The sequence below is a fragment of the Lolium perenne genome, chromosome 4, assembly GCF_019359855.2.
Source record: "Lolium perenne isolate Kyuss_39 chromosome 4, Kyuss_2.0, whole genome shotgun sequence".
NCBI classification, from domain to species: domain Eukaryota; kingdom Viridiplantae; phylum Streptophyta; class Magnoliopsida; order Poales; family Poaceae; genus Lolium; species Lolium perenne.
The window spans coordinates 129,610,299-129,627,017 of NC_067247.2; the positions used below are offsets into that span (position 1 = coordinate 129,610,299).

Sequence of the window (16,719 nt, forward strand, 5' to 3'; positions counted from 1 at the left end):
AAGTGCTTTGTTCGTGTGTGGGTATAGTTCTTTAAATGCTTTGGTTTGTGTGTGGATCTAGTTCTTTAAGTGTTTTGGTTCATGTGTGTGGGTGTAGTTTCTTTAAGTGTTTTGCTTCCTCTGTGTGGGTGTAGTTCTTTAACTGTTTCGGTTCGTGTGTGGGTCTAGTTCTGTAAGCGCTTTGGTATGTGTGTGAGTCTAGTTATTTAAGTATTTTGTATCGTGTGTGGGTCTTAAGTTCTTAAATGTATCACTTTTATGCATGCCATGTGTACACACACAAGTTTTGGGGCCATTCACCCCCTCCGAGGTTCGATTTCTGGCGAAGGGGTTCTATACCGCCCTTATACATATATATAGGTTTCCCGCAAAAGGGTTCGCCAAAATAGCAGTGAGAAATAAATAAACAAAAAAAATGATTGGGATTAATAATTATATGGGTAATAATTATCTCTTGATGCAAAAAAATGGAAAAACAAAAATGTGCATATCATTCTATGTGCCGACGGCCAGCGTTGCGCCGAGGGTCACCGTCGGCACAACATTAGAAAGACCCACCTGTCAGTCTATGTGCCGACGGCCACCGTTGCGCCGAGGGCTACCGTCGGCACAGTTCAGACGGCTCCGTGACAGTTAACGGCTGGGCCCACCGTGTCAGCGCATGTACCGACGGCCGTCACAGTGCCGACGGTGACCTTCGGGCACTAGCTTCCTGTGCCGACGGTCCATTTGGCGCCGACGGTGACCGTCGGTGTCGCACGCGGTGTGCCGACGGTGACTGTGCGCCGACGGGCAGCTCCGTCGCCGGTCGACGAACGCTTCTGTGCCGACGGCCCCGACATTTGGCCGTCGGCACATGGCCTGGCCGTCGGCACACGGCGTTTCTCCCGTAGTGAGCATTCCTGTGATGATATAAAGGTAACAATTACAGAGAGTGACAGTACCAGTCCTTTTTCTCAGTGATCGATACAACGAAACCAATCTCATAACGGGGTTTGTATACAGACTTGCCAACCAAAGCTTAGTATCCATCGTCCTTCAGCATGTAGGAGATCTGATACAGGAGTGCCTCTGCATTCTTTGCCTTCATTTGGTGTGGAGCTGTCCAATCCTGGTACTTGTGTAAGCTGCCGGTGAAATCGGTGAACAGACCGTCAACACCGATCTTGCTGAGCCAGTACTCATATTCAGCATAAGGGTCTTGGTGGAAGTTGAAGTGCAAGAATGAGTTCTCGTTTCTGAATGTGTATGGATGGACCTGCAATGCATCATGCTTTAGCATGGTATGCAATTTAAGACCAATCAGTTGACATCTCAGAAAACTCACCTGAAGATTCAGAGCATGCGCTCGTGCCACAAGATCAGTCGGTCGCCCTAAATAGTTATTTTCTGGGGGAACAACTGTATCCTTCCATGGCCCAATCCCAGTTACATACTTCCTTATGAATTTGAGATAATCATCCGAAGTAATATCATAGTAGGACTGCACGTTTTGGCAAAATTTTGTTTGAAAACTAGGTTTTTCCGTAGAAAAGAATAACGCCACTGCTTGCTGCTGATTTTTATTACCTGGTTGGTATCTTGAGTCCGAACCGTGGTGTCATCGATGAGAAGCAGTTTTGGGGACTTTGTCATGTTTGAGATGTAAATGAGTGAAGTTGGAGCATAACATTGGATGAATAGTGGCTGCTTGAGCCAATCTTCAGACATGTATTCGCCTTTGTAGCCATACTTCATAAGTGTCTCCACAAACTTATCCTCAAACTTTTTGCCACCTGACCACTTCACCTACATGATTATCCAATATAGTCATATAGTGAAGTTTCAAGAAGAATTTTCTCTACGTTAAAGTTGGTTCCTTCTTTATGTAAACAAACTGTTCTCATGAGTTCGTGAGGTCGAAGTCGCCTACATGCTCGTTAATGAAAATAGGATTCTTCATCTCTGGGTATATCCCAACAACCCTGTCAGCATATAGTGCAATCATGATGAACTCATCAAATCTAATGATCTTGTACTTCCCTGCAGTACAGAAGGAGAAATATTATTAACCAGTGCAAAGGAAAAGAGATAGAGTTCTTTTCTTAAGTAAAATGGAAAATATGGTTGTGTGTTCCCTAAGAAAATAGGGTAAATAAATGACGGAAGAAATCCAATTGGCATACTGGTAACATTAACAGGGTTTTATTGAACATGAGCAGTGTATATAAGGCAGTAGCACACAAAAACTAAGAAAGCAATAATTAGAGAAAACGAACCATACAATTGTACTGCTGATCCCTGAATATGTAGCGTTGCTTCACCCTCAGAGATTTCAGTTCACTTAGAGTAAAATCCACTGTAAGCAAACAGGACTCCAAATGTCAAAACTAGATTCACAGCCACAGAAATAGCAACATAACTTCTGTCCAAAAAAATAGCAACAGGAAAACTGGACAAGGTGGTCAGAGTTTCACATACCAACAAACCATCCAGTTACATTTGCTCTCTCGACTTCATAGGTTCTCCTCCTGCCAGCAAACTCCGCACGGTCAGCGATGTCAGTCGTTGTATCGAGGGTTACATCATGAAAGCATATGAGATGCCCGTCCTTTGACGCAAGTATATCAGTCTCGATGAAGTCTGCACCTTCCTCAATCGCCCTCTGCAACAACCAATGCGTACATTCAGGTTTACATTAAGATATTGGATTTCAGTCTTCAGAGAAGCTCTATCAGTACGCTAATCATAATCTGAACATGATCTCCAAAGATATCGCTATAGCATAAAACTCATTTTATTATGGTTGGGCATGTGACTGGTATCATATATTTCTTTATATTATATTCAGAACTAATAGGTTTAATACTTAATACTACTACAGCTAAGTTTCATGGTTCACTTAAAATCATATCTATATGACTCTCATTCTTTTGCAGATACGAGCAATATATATTTATATATAAAATAGCAGAGCGACATTTTGATCCCCGTAGTTGGGGACTGCATTGTTAGTTACCGAATAAGCTGCTGCGGTCTCTTCGGGTATTTCGCCATTGGAACCCCTGTGGGCAATGTTGTAAGGTCTGAATGTCTGTAGTGGCTTCTTGTGGTTTACATCCAGCTGACTCTGGTGAGGGGCAACTGGATTGGCATCGGATCCTCCAAGGAGTACAAGGACAATGAAAGAGACATGCCCTGTCATCAAAAGTGACATTCAATCAACCAGCATCTTCAAAATAATTAACTATTAGAGGTAGATGAACTACATGACGAGTTTCTGATCCAGTTAAACAGAAAGACAAAATTTGTATTCTTGGTCTAGCAAAAACAACAAAGAAGCTGAATAATGCATCAGTACTTGGGGAAAACATATGCATTATATATCGAATTCACATACAAGTATAGTAGAGGATCATATAAATCTGATTTAATACTGAGCACTATCATAAGAATACACTCACATAAAATTGATGTTTCGCAGAAGAGCAGTGATAATGGTTAATTATCTCAAAGAAACGACATGTGAGAAGTGAGAAAGGAGCCACAGAACCTCGAAAAAGAGAAGGACGGAGCTACAGAGAAGTTTTGAGAGAGCGAGCGAGAGAGACAGATGAGCAAAGAAAATGGGATGTACAACAGTACAAGACCGAAAGAGAGGTACTGTAACTGTTTGTACTCACAGAGCGAAGCCATGCGCTTCCGCTTGCCCTCCCACCTGCTGCATGCCCTTAGTTGTTTCCTCGGCGATGAGCTATTATGGCATCTCCAACCGCGCGACCCAAACGGACGCGCTGGGCCGTCCGTTTTGGGCCGTTTGGGTCGCCGCGCGGACACGCGGACAGCGGCCCGCGTCCGCGTATCCATTTGGGTCGCACGCGGCGCCCAACGCGGCGACCCAAAGAGACGCCACGTGGTTCGTCTTCCTTGCGCGGCGCTGCGCCATGGCAGGCCTCGACGGGACAGCCATGGTGGGCGGTGGAACGCGCGGGAAAGTTCCCGCGCGCACCAAGGTTCCCGCGCGCGCGAAAACGCCGTTGGCGCGCGCGAGCGCCCAAGTTTCCCGCCAGGCCGCCGGCTATAAAAGACGGCGGCGGTCTCACACAGACCGCAACACCATCATCTCCCCTCCACCTTTCTCCGGCACCATGCCGCGCACCCTGCAGGCCACATGGGCCAAGCTCTCCCTCGCCGCCCGGGCCAGGTTCCCGCGGACGGAGGAGGAGGAGCGCGCGGACTCGCGGTGGGTCGCCGACGACGAGGCGCTCCGCGTCGCTGCCGAGGCGGCGGCAAAGAAGGCCGGTGACGCGGAGATGGTGGAGGCGGCCGCGAGGGCTGGCACGAGACCGCGGACGGGCCGGTACGAGGCCGCGGAGGAGGGCGGCCGCCGCGGAGGAGCCCGTCGACGAGGAGGACCTCGCGCCGGCGAACATCAACGCCGCCATCGAGGAGCGTCTCGCCGACCTCACGCGCGTGACGAAGGAGCACGAGGGCATTCGCGGGCCGGCCGCCGCCGCTTAGGCGACCTCCTCGGCCAGAAGAACGAGCTGCTCGCTATGCGAGCAGCCCGTCACCTCATCCAGATGTCGTCGCCCGAGCGGCACGCCCGGGAGGATGCTGAGTCGGCGGAGCGCGGCCGGCAAGAGCGCATGCGCCGGCGGCAGGAGAACCACGAGGCCCGTGCCCCCGCCCGCGTCCGCTCGGGAGGCGCGCACCGCCGTGGAACGCGCCGCTCTGCAGGAGGTGGAGCTATGCGGGAAGCGGATGATTCCGCCGCAGAGGCGGAGCGCGAGCGCGCCCGAGGTGCGCGGACGGAAAGGAGGAGGATGATGGCCTCCGCCCAAGCCGCCGCGCCGCCGCCGCCCGCGCCACCGCCCGCGCCGCCGCCGACACGCCACCCAGCCCGTAAGCTGGAGTGGAATTCTCACGCGTACAGGCCGCCCGCGTCGAGTGAAATGCACGGCCCCGACGGCTCGCCGGCGAGGAGTCGCCGGCGAGCCCGCCGGCCCCGTACGTATTTAGGATAGAAGTAGTAGCTACAAAAAAATGTAATGAGTTCTTTTTAATGAAAAATATTGTTTATGCCTATGACACGCGGACCAGGGGCGGACAAGGGGCGGACGCGAGCGACCAGCCTTTCGCGTCCGCAGCCACGCAAACCCGGCCAAGATTTGGGCCGGGTTTGCGTCGATCCGGACGCCGCGGGCATCCGTTTTAGGGATGGGTCCGCGCGCTGGGCCGGGTTTTTGTCCAGCTGGACCCATCCGGACGCGCGGGCGCGGGATGGGTCTCCCGGTTGGAGATGCCCTTAAATAGCGCATGGCTGGCTGCCCTGCCTCGGAAGATACGCTATTTCTACCTAGAATTCTGCTTCCATACACCCCCAAGAGCGAAAGGGTATCATAGTGGTAAAAAATACGGAAATGCGTGGCTGCCAGGATTCGACCCAGGGTATCCCAGGAGACACACATGAAGCATAGCCAATGAGCTATATCTAGATTTATGTTTATAGAAGAAGAAAAGCCTATATAAACGCACCAAACTGAGCATTTTAACAAATGACTCACGCAAAAGATAAATAAATTCCAGGGGCAGGATTCGAACTTCCGACCTCCCAGCAGGCAGCAGGGCAGGGCGTTTGCGTTATCCAGCTGACACGATATTGCTTTCTATCGTACTTACACGTAGGGATTAAATAGGTTGAATTTTCTCATAGACTATTAATATTTCTATACTATTCTATTTATTAAAAACCGGCAAATAAAAAGAGTGAACCGGCGGTTTAACCGATGAACAAAACTACGGAGGGTTGCATGGGCAAACCTATATATCTCGTAAGGAGGGTTGCATGTGGGTCTACACATGTGTCGAAGGTGGTAAGGGTAGACCTAGCGGGTCAAATAGGAGTGGTGCATGTTGATCCACATATTCCAAAGGTGGTAGGGTAGACATATGTGGATCCACATGTCCCAAGAGTGCTAAGGGCATCTCCAGCGGCGCGACGTATTTTAGCGTCCGGAAATGTCCGCGCGCGTCCGTTTGCGTAAGCCGAAATGGTCGAAATTGACCGCGCGTCCGTTTGCGTCGGGGTGGCTCCAGCGGCACGACGCATTTTTTGGCCGAAACATTTTTTTAATATGAAAACATAATTTACATAGTTTAACACATGAAAAAAAAAACCTAAACGCGTGCGCCTAATGCTGCTCGTCGTCCCTGTCGAGCACGATGAGCTCCGGTACCGCCCACGGCCAGTTGCCATCCGGGGGAGCGTACGCCGGACGCGTCGGTGGTGCTGGAGGTGGAGGCGTCCAGGGCTGTGGCTGTGGCGGCGGTGGAGGCGCCCAGGGATGCGGCTGTGGCGGCGATGGAGGCGCCCAGGGATGCGGCTGCGGCGGTTTTTAAAATTGTTTTTTAAATGATTTCCTCTATATTCCAATTTCTTGTTGCTAATTTTTTAAAATTAATTTTTAATGATTTGATGCTCAATTTTAAACTATGGCGTGTTGTTCTATTTGTTCCGTGTTGTGCACTCAGCTCCACGTAAAATATATTAAAGATGCATAATACGAGGGTACTCAAACTCCGATGGTCGCGCTCGCCCCCGACCTCCGGCTCGATCTCATGTCGTCCTGCTTCTCTTCTCGACTCTTCCACTTCAGCCATCATATGATAGCACCTTGCTCTGCACCCAACACCCCGACGCACACACCAGTATTTCAATTTCATGTTGGTAATTTTTTAGAATTAGTTTTGAATAATCTTGTCCTAAATTTTAGGGTCAAAAAACGGTTGAAAACTTTGTCACCGTCGCGTACCGCCTGTAGTATGAAGCTTTCCGTTTGAAATTTAATTAACGTCTCCCGCTAAGTTTCTATGAGCTCTCATTATGCTCCAATGACAAATTGATATGTGGCTCAGTGGCTTTGCTCCTTGTCTCTTGCCTGGAAGATGTAGCTTCGAATCCCTTCAGCCACATATTTTCTAATTTTTTTATAGTGGACAATTATTAATAATCTGTTCGACAAACTAAAGTATTTAACCAATTCTTGTAGACCTATGACACGAACATTCCGCAGCCAAGTTGGCTATCGCAGTATTTTGGCGTCCGGAGGTTCGAATCCTGTCCTGCTCAAATTTCGTTTTTAGCTCGGTCAGGTAAGGTCTTGTCTGCGGCTCTCGAGCCGAGCCGAATTGGCTTACAAAAAATAATCGGATCAGCTCGGCTCGGTACGTTTATGTGATTGTGAGTTTGGGGGTGTATGGAAGCAGTGGCCTTATCTAATACTCCAGCTCGTCTTCCAGGCCGTGTTAGTTTGATATCTTTTTCTTTTATTTCGCCAACACAGCTTGATTTCTTTCTGTCAGTTGTACAACATGCTGTCAGTTTTAGTACAATATTGTCATCGGTCAATGAACAACACTGAATAAATCTCCGTGCGTATAATAGGACCACGCCCGCACTGATTGAAATGCTGAATAGATGAGGGTAGTATACTAGTACTGCCTGATGGAGACGTACTGTACCCTTGAAAGTGGGGAAAGCATCAAATGATCCCAAGCTACACAGGGATACCATGATACACCTTCTTAAAATTGTGTTCAAAAGATGTATGTTTACGATCCCTAAAATTTTCAGAACCAAATTCGCAATGGAAAGAGAGCAACGAAAAAGACAAATCCAACATGAATAGTGTCCGCAAAAAGACAAAAGCACAAATGACACTATTCACAATCAATCTCTATTTTTTGTTTCTCTGTGTGTATTTCGAATTTGGTTTAGAAAATTTTAGGGACTGTAAACACAAATCTTGTCAACACTCACAATGTCTTTAAAAAAATAAAACCTTATAATTTTGAATTTTGAGGGTGGTATCATGTATAGCTTGAGATCACGTGATATTTTCCTAAAAAAGAGTAATTCTGAGTTTATTGCATGGTAGTTGAAGGGATATTACAACATGGCAACTACTGGAATTGTGATCGCAAACCCTGGCCTGTTTTTGAGGCTTCCCCTCCGGTCATCTTTCAGAATTAGCTTATTTCAGAAAAGAATTGTATGAAGTTTTGAAATTCCCTTTTTGGATTTTCGACAAATCCCTGGAGCCTGAGCTCACTTTTGCAAATAAAAATTGCATACTATGCTCAAATTATATATTCATAAGAGCGATAGTTCTCTTGGGAAGGCAACTCAACTTGGGCCAGCCACATAGATACCCTCTGACACATACGGGACGCTAGACAGAGTTCTAGCTAGTGTAAGTGAGAACAAAAAACTTCCATTGGTGATGTTTAATATTCTAAATAGGTTGGGATCGGATCAAACACCATTGTAAAATGATTCAGATGATCAGGCTCACCCGGGGAATAATCACATTTTTCATTCAAATTATCGTGGTTACAACAAGATGGTTATGATTTAATTGCAGTTGAATGGAATTCTATTAATACGGGGCAAGCCCAAGTGAGAGATGGCAAAATAAGATTAGACTTGTGAGCCATTCTATCAGAGGATGGGCTCGTAACCACATCGATGTTTATAGAAATGGGGAAGAACGACTACACTTTACTGTTATTGAGTTAGATAAGGCAATATACATCGATTGATGGAGAGGCTGGGGCTTCCCATTTTAGAAAAAAATTAAAGAGTTGGATACACTGAGGAATTCCAATTTCATCTTATCAAAACTTAGACGTGATGAAGAGACTAAGTGGGTTCAACGCTCTAAAGTTAAATATGTACAAGGGGAAATAATAAAAAATATTTTCATCTAATAGCTAATTGAAAACATTGAAAGAAAAAGGATTCTTCAACCTGATCAAGACAAAAATTTGAAGGTTTATATATATAACTGAGTACTATAAGAACTTGTTTAGGTCACCAGCACAAAACAATTTCTCTTTGAACGAGAATCATATTGATGATATACCGCAATTGTTTTAAGAAGAAAATAGTGTTTCAAGTGTTGGCTTCACAAAAAAGGAAGTACATTAGGCTATCTTTCATGTACTTCCTTCTTCTCGGTGGTCATTACACCAATCCTTTTTCTCGGTGGTTGAAACAATGATACCAATCTCATAAGGGTGCTGTATACAGGCTTGCCAACCTAAGATTAGTATCCATCATCCTTTAGCATGTAGGAGATCTCACGAAGGAGTGCCTGGGCAGTCTTTCATTTCATTTGGTGCGGAGCTGTCCACCGCTGATACCTGTGAAGACTTCCGGTGAAATCGGTGAACAGGCCGTCAACGCCAATTATGCTGATCCAGTACTCATATTCGGCATAAGGGTCTTGGTGGAAGTTGAAGTGCAAGAATGAGTTCTCGTTTCGGAATGTGTATGGATGGACCTGCAATGCATCATTAATTCAGCATCGTATTTTTTTTCAAAATGGAAGTTAAGACTCCCAGCCTCTGCATCGAAAAGATGCATACGGATATTTTTATTAATTTAGCATCGTATGTAATCTAAGATAAAACACTTGACAGTTCAGACAACTCACCTGAAGATTCAGAGCATGCGCTCGTGCCACAAGATCAGTCAGATGTCCTAAATGGTTACTTACTGCTGAAATAACTGTATCCTTCCATGGACCAATCCCAATTACATAGTTCCTTATGAATGTGAGATAACCATTCGAAGTTATCTCAGAGTATGACTGCACGTTGGAAAAATATTTTTGAAATGTAGGAAAAAAAATACACTGCCTTTTGATGATTTTGAATACCTGGTTGGTATCTTGAGTCCGAGCTGTGGTGTCATCTATTAGAAGCAGTTTCGGAGAGTTTGTCATGTTTGAGATGTAAATGAGTGAAGTTGGAGCAAATGATTGGATGAATAATGGCTTCTTGAGCCAATCTTCAGACATGTATTCGCCTTTGTAGCCATACTTTTGAAGTGTCTCCACGAACTTGTCCTCAAACTTTTTGCCACCAGACCACTTTACCTAAATGATCATCCAATATAGTCATGCAGTTAATTCCATGAAAAAATCTCTAGAATAAAGTCGGTTCATCCTTAAGCGAACAAACTGCTCTCAGGAGTTGGTGAGGTTGAAGTCACCTACATATTGGTTAATGAAAATAGGACTTTTGATCTCTGGGTATATTCCAACTACCCTCTCAGCATAAAGTGCAATCAGGATAAACTCATCGAATGTAATGATCTTGTACTTCCCTGCAATATAGTATGAGAAAAATATTAGCAAGTGCAACAGATAGAGATGTGGTTCCTTTCTTAGGTAAAGAAATGGGGTTGTGTTCAATGAAGATCAAGAAATGTGAATGAGATCTGACATTAACATAATTTATTCGACTATTGCTATGAACATGAGCAGTGTACAAGGCAGTAGTATTCGAAAATTAAAAATAAATAAATAGAAAAGACAAAGCATACAATTGTACTGTTGATCCCTGAATGTGTAGCGTTGCTTCACCCTCAGTGATTTCAGTTCGCTTAGAGTAAAATCCACTGTAAGCAAAGGGAACTCCAAGAGTCAAGAGTAGATTCACAGCAACAAAATGAGCTAGAAATAGCAATAGAACAAGCTGTTCACAATTTCCATACCAACAAACCATCCGGTCACATTTGCTCTCTCAACTTCATAGGTTCTCTTCCTGCCAGCAAACTCTGCACGGTCAGCGATGTCAGTCGTGGCATCGAGGGTTACATCATGAAAGCATATCAGATGCCCATCCTTTGACGCAAGTATGTCAGTCTCTATGAAGTCTGCACCTTCCTCGATAGCCCTCTGTGAGAACGTACCAATTCATACATTCAGGTTTGCATTAATATATTGGATTTCAATCTTTGAGAATCTCTATCGTATGCTAATAATAACTGAACATGGTATCCAAGATATTGTTTCAGCATACAAGTAATTTTAATATGGTTGGACATGTGACTGCCTAGTCATAGATTGATATTATACTGTAAACTAATAGGGTCAACACTAAATACAACCGAGTTTCATGGGCCACTTGAAAATATATCTTTATATAAAAAGATTGAGAAATATTTGGATGCTGGTAATTGAGGACTAAATCGATAGTTACCAAATAGGCTGCCGCAGTCTCTTCAGGAATTTCGCCATTGGAACCCCTGTGGGCAATGTTGAAAGGTCTGAATGTCTGTAGCGGCTTCTTGTGGTTCACATCAAGCTGACTACGGTGAGGGGAAGCTGGATTGGCATCAGATCCTCCAAGAAGTACAAGGACAACAAAAACAACAACAGAAACGTGCCCTGTCATCAAAGATGGCATTCAATCAACTTTATCTTGAAACTGACTAACTATTCACGACAGATGAACCCCTTGGCGAGGTTCTGATTCAGTTAAACAGAAAGGCAACATTTGTATTCTCGGTCTACCAACAACAACAAAGAAGCTGAAGAATGCACAAGTAAACCGTATAGGATCAGAGAAAGCTGATTTGAATACTGAGTATGCCTTAATGATAAAACAGAAAGATGAATTCTGTAATTTCAGTCGCACCTCGGGAAAATATAGCAGTTATCCCGTAAAAAGCTAAAGAGTAGTTTTTTTTATTCTTATTCTTGCCAAGAAGAGCAGCGACAATTGTTATCTCACAAAAAAGACAGAGCAGTGAGAACTGAAAACAGGCTAAACGCCAGAAAAGATTTTTTTTTCACGATGAGAGAGAGATGCGGGGTTGGAGAGCAAAGAAAATGGGGGTGTACAGGACTAAAAAGAGTGAGGTATTTGTGCTTACAGAGCGAAGCCATGGCGCTTCTGCTGCCTCCTTCCTTCCTTCCCCTTCTGCCGCTTCCTCGTCGATGAGCCTTTAAGAACCACAGGGCTGCCTAGGAGGCAGGCCTTTCTTCTTGTAATTCGCAACGCTATTTCTCGCTAGACTTCTCCTATATATATAAGACCCCACCTCGTGTTCTATTTTTTTTCCCATTTGACAGCAATACTCCACCTCGTGTTAGTTCGACTTTTTTTTTTTTTTTGCCAAGACAGTATGCTTTCTTTTCTTTTCAGAAAGGGTTGGAGAATGAAGCTGACCGCAGTAGCAATTTGCTGGAAAAGCACAAACAAGTCATCTTCCTCTTCGGCATCGACAGTGTCTCTATGCAGGTAGGTTGTTATCAGTTGTACAAAATGATGCGATGCACTGGTCAAGAATTTCAGCCGTCAATGAAGACCATTGAATCGACTCTGAGCGTCCATAGGTCACACCCACACTGGTTGTAATGCTGCCGAGTGGACTAGGCTGGGCCTGACGGAGACTGTACAGGGGAAAGATACTTCTGACTTCGTGACTTCATTGCATGATAGTTGGCGAGACAATGCAACATGCCAACTGCTGGAATTACGCCCAAGCATATCCGTCTCATCAATCGGATATCCAAGCGTAGGAGTCATGCTACGAATATCAATGATTTTCATTTTGATTTATATCAAAGTTCCCAGACTGATCACCACATGGACCATTCTTCCAGGCTAGAGTTTGGAAGACAAATTGCAACTAGAGCTGAACAGAAATGCTCCGTCTAAAGGATGTATGTAGATCGCCAATTGTGGTGATCTAAACAGATCATTTTGGGCTTTTCCTCCTTTTCGACAAAAAAAGCTCAAAATCTGCCCAGGAGGTCAGGTCAATATTGTAAGAGAAGAGGTGACAACGAACTCCAATAGTACCATTCCCAAGGAAGCTAGCATATACACCATACTCAACTGTCTACAGGCGCATTCACTGGTATGAGAGACAAGGACTTATCTCATGACTGACACATTACACATAACACGCAGGTTGCGCTAGTGACACAGGGAAGATTCTAGACACACACTGGAAAGAAGGCCCGCAGAAGCACACACTCTACGACCACGGCATCCATGGAAAACCTCTTTTTGCAGTTGCCGGTACCTACAACAGTGAAGTGTGACTGACTCAATCCTCTCACAAAATTATGAAATAAAAATAATAATTTCTTAGTATTCCCTTTCTCTTTTTGGGTTGTGTGTATCCGTATTTGTCATTAGGGTATTGCGTTGTTGCAGAGGCTATGTGTAATTGGTATCTTCTAATATTAATATATTCCCTTTATCAAAAATGAAATAAAAATAAAACATAATTGAAACATAATTATTTTGTGAAGCAATGTGCTTCTGTGCTTTTCCAAAAAAAATTTGCACAGATCTTAAAGCGTAACTGTACACTTAGCGCAAATTAGTAACTAAACCATTGGACCCAAAGCCCAAGTCTAGACCCGTTCGATGTGGTTCCCCTACCCCACGATCTCTTGCTCTGAGTCTTCGAAGCTAATCCACCACCTCTCTCCTCTCCGTCGTTCCTAACGGCCAGTCTCATGCGACCAGTGCGGCCACCGACCAGCGGCATCGCCATTGATCCATTCCTAGCGTCGCTGTTGTGAATTGGTTTCGAGGCGGACACCTTCTCCAACGTCTAGCGTAACACGACCAGGACCATGGCCACGACACCGACGCGACGATAAATCCAAGAGACCGGTATGCACACCCTTCAATTTTAATATTTTGGTGTGTTGTATATGGGTTATGCCGCCGGCGATTGCGGTCCTCCCCATGGCCGGTGGCATATGCTGTCTGGCGATGATGGAGGTGGCGGCCGTGGATCCGACTCCCGCTCAGATCCGTCGTTGACTTGATCCATGGTGGTCGACAATGCATGGAGGGGGCGGTGATGGGTTGTTGGAGCCTCGTTGGCGTTCCGGCAGATGTGTGCGCCTCACACGGATCCAACTGGTTGTCAGTTAGGAAGGCATGACTGCTGGTGAAAACCGAGTTCAAACTTCGGTCATGGAGGGTGATGGTGGCGTCTATGCGTCGTTACCTTTTTTAAGGCATCGTCGACACAACCATCATCTTCTCACTCGGGCTGCTCCGGAGGAAACATTAGATCCAGGCCTCCTAGATCGGACGATGGCGATGCGCTGCGCCATTCTCCCCTTGGGGCATCATCTTTGGAGCATATGTTGACTGGTGGGGCTCTAAGGTGGAGCCGTCTGGTTCTTACCGCATCGACAACGGTGGGTCTCGGTGGTGCGGAGCCGCGGAGTCTTGATGGAGGACGCGTGCTGAGGTGCGAGCGCAGGGAGGACGAGGAAGATGAGCTGTCTGGCACCATGTTAGTGCCATTGGCATGATCGACGAAGTTTATGTTGTAAACAACCATCACACGGTAAATGAGAACGGTAATAATTGCAACACATAGTATGACGGAGAAGTTTGTGCACACATTAGTCGCTACAAGGATAACATTTGTTATTGCACATGGTAAGACATCTTGTTCCAATAAGAAAGATTAGAAACACGTACCCTTACCTATGGCGGAAGAATGAATGACCAACATAAACATTAGGTTGTGTCATGACCTGCGTACTGACCTTTTCCTCTAGAGAAAATAAACTATTAAATACAAATTGGTTAGATATTCTGATGAATGCATACTACTTACGAATTTTAAAGGTTAGATCTTCTTTCATATAGAAACTAAACTATGGAATAACATAAAGGGAACATCAAGTTATGGTTGCTTCAAGGTCTTCTTGACGTCTTCAACGATGTCATTGTGTCTTCCACTAATCCATTGCATTCTTGAGGAAGCCAAGTTATGGTCGATTGCGGGTGCCAAAATACTTGGGGAGCATTTTGTAGCCTAGGCGAAATTTTGCGTTTCGTGTGGCAGGCTTAATAAATGTTAGCCCGTTGCAAACGAGTTTGGGGCCACTTTTGGCACTTCTTTTGGTGGCATGCGAAGGTTTTTCTGCTAAGGGTGGGCAACTAAACTCCCCTTTGTATGGTGGCATGCACAAAGCCTATTTTACCTCTGCTAATACACTCCTGTTTGGATGCACACATGAGACTCTCATAATCTTTCCATGGTTCAAATACGGTGATTTTGCCATGCCATTGCATATACATCTGATCATAGATGAATCAGAAGAACAAGAACTTAATGATCACCATGATCAGTTCGACGATGATGAAATCTTTCACCCTACTCTATCGTACCCGAGGTGCTTCTTATTCTAAATGCTTAGCTAGAATAGGCATTGGCTAATGAGCCATTGGCAGGATGCATTGGTTGATGAGTCATATCCTTATCAGCCAAGAAGGTCTAGTACTCCTCTTGTGTCTCATCGAAAGTATCATATCCTCTGTAGCTGTTGTCGAAGAAACCATTTGACTTGCTCTTGGCAGAGTTTCCATGAATTGTAGATTCATGGATGCCTCCCTTTGAACACAACATACCATTAACATGCCACAAGAAGAACAAGTAAGAAACATTCGTAATTATCAACGAAGTCGTAAGAAAGCATTACAAGTTCGGACCAAATCAGTAACTAAGAGGAGCAAGCATGATCATTACCAAAAGTGGATTACAACTTCATCCCGCCACTACAACTATGTTGTCAACCTACCACCACAACTTACACTCATCGGTGGCAAAGGAGAACTCGATGAACAAGAGGAAGTAGCCTTGTCACCATCACCGATCGGAGTCCATTGCCTATTCAAGGAGAAACTGCTGCCAGTGAGACGTGTCGGTTTATTGGCAGTGTCTATGAACGCTGGAGTACTTGTGTGGTATAGTGATTTGGTCCAACACTTACCATAGAAACACTAGTGGAAAACGTGCCTATAGCACCGGTATGTAAGGGGCTTTTGCACCGGTTGCACAACCGATGCAACGCAATCGGAGCTAAAGGCTCCCCCTTTAGCACCGGTTGTGTTGCAAACCGGTGCTAAAGGGGTACCACGTGGCGGCTGCCAAGCGCCCGCCCGGTACTAAAGGGTCTGCCGCGGCAGAACCCGCTACCGGTGCCATTTTTTCTAATTATTTCCCACTCCCTCTTTTTTTCTATTTTTTTCCTTTTCTAGTATTTTAGTTATTTGACAAGTTTAGTCTCAAACAACACTTAATCTCTAGTCAAATTACTCCAACACTAGCACGCTTAACTTCCGAGTTTCTTCCCATCCGACTTCCAAGTGCTTCACGCGCATGTTATTTATATTACTATCATATCAATCCCATTAACAAGTTGGTCATGATATCGCACTTCTTTATTGTTTGAATTCTAAATAATTCTTTTAATAAATAAAAGTAATGATGTAATAATAATCTTGAATAAATAAATAAACAATAATTTTGATGCAAAAACCTGAAAATTTGTAAATCTAAAAATTGGCTAACCTTTATGGTTAAGTAATAGTAATCTTTATGCAGGAAGGAATTATTAATTTAAATTTATTTAAAAATAAAAAATAAAAAATCCTGAATTTCTGGCAAAAACTAATATCTTCATGTTTTCATATTTTCATTCGGATGTAACTTTCTCCCACGATCATTTTGATATATTATAATTTTTTCCCGATGTTGTATGCAAAAGTTAATGCCATTTTACCTTTTTCTAAAAAAAATTTGCAACAAAAAGCAAAATTCAAATTTTTTAATTTCCCCTAATATTAGGTTTATTTTTTGAATTTTTTTATCATTTTCTTTTGTATTTTACAAAGCTAAAAAAAGATGATCCACGGGGGGTGGTGGGATGCGTGGGGAGCAAAAAACCCAGAAAGCCTTTTACACCGGTTCGACCTTTTACACCGGTGCGTTCCACGAACCAGTGCTAAAGGCCACACGGCTGACCTCAACCCTTTAGCAACTGTTCGTGGCACGAACCGGTGCTAAAGGTCCCGCATGAACCGGTGCTAAAGTTCTGGCCGCTCGAACCGGTGCTA

General features: G+C 44.6%; 1 protein-coding gene and 1 pseudogene across 1 annotated transcript; both read right to left on the minus strand.

Moving 5' to 3' along the window:
- Positions 1-490: 490 nt before the first annotated feature.
- On the minus strand, positions 491-3,187 carry LOC127293888 (glycerophosphodiester phosphodiesterase GDPD6-like). The gene is made up of 7 exons (XM_051323597.2): positions 2,999-3,187; positions 2,461-2,644; positions 2,264-2,338; positions 1,913-2,022; positions 1,570-1,788; positions 1,328-1,483; positions 491-1,258 (listed from the first exon to the last, which is right to left on the minus strand). The coding sequence occupies exons 1-7, from the start codon at positions 3,182-3,184 to the stop codon at positions 1,022-1,024; spliced, it is 1,167 nt and encodes a 388-aa protein (XP_051179557.2). The 5' UTR covers positions 3,185-3,187; the 3' UTR covers positions 491-1,021.
- A 5,605-nt stretch (positions 3,188-8,792) lies between these two features.
- Positions 8,793-11,864, minus strand: LOC127293889 (glycerophosphodiester phosphodiesterase GDPD6-like; annotated as a pseudogene).
- Positions 11,865-16,719: the final 4,855 nt, after the last annotated feature.

Coding starts and splice junctions, on each gene's coding strand:
- LOC127293888 (XM_051323597.2), bottom strand. CDS start 3,184: ATGACAGGGCATGTCTCTTTCATTGTCCTTGTACTCCTTGGAGGATCC. Junction 2,023..2,263: donor CAGGGATCAGCAGTACAATT/GTATGGTTCGTT, acceptor TCTGTACTGCAG/GGAAGTACAAGATCATTAGA. Junction 1,789..1,912: donor CTATTTTCATTAACGAGCAT/GTAGGCGACTTC, acceptor ATAATCATGTAG/GTGAAGTGGTCAGGTGGCAA.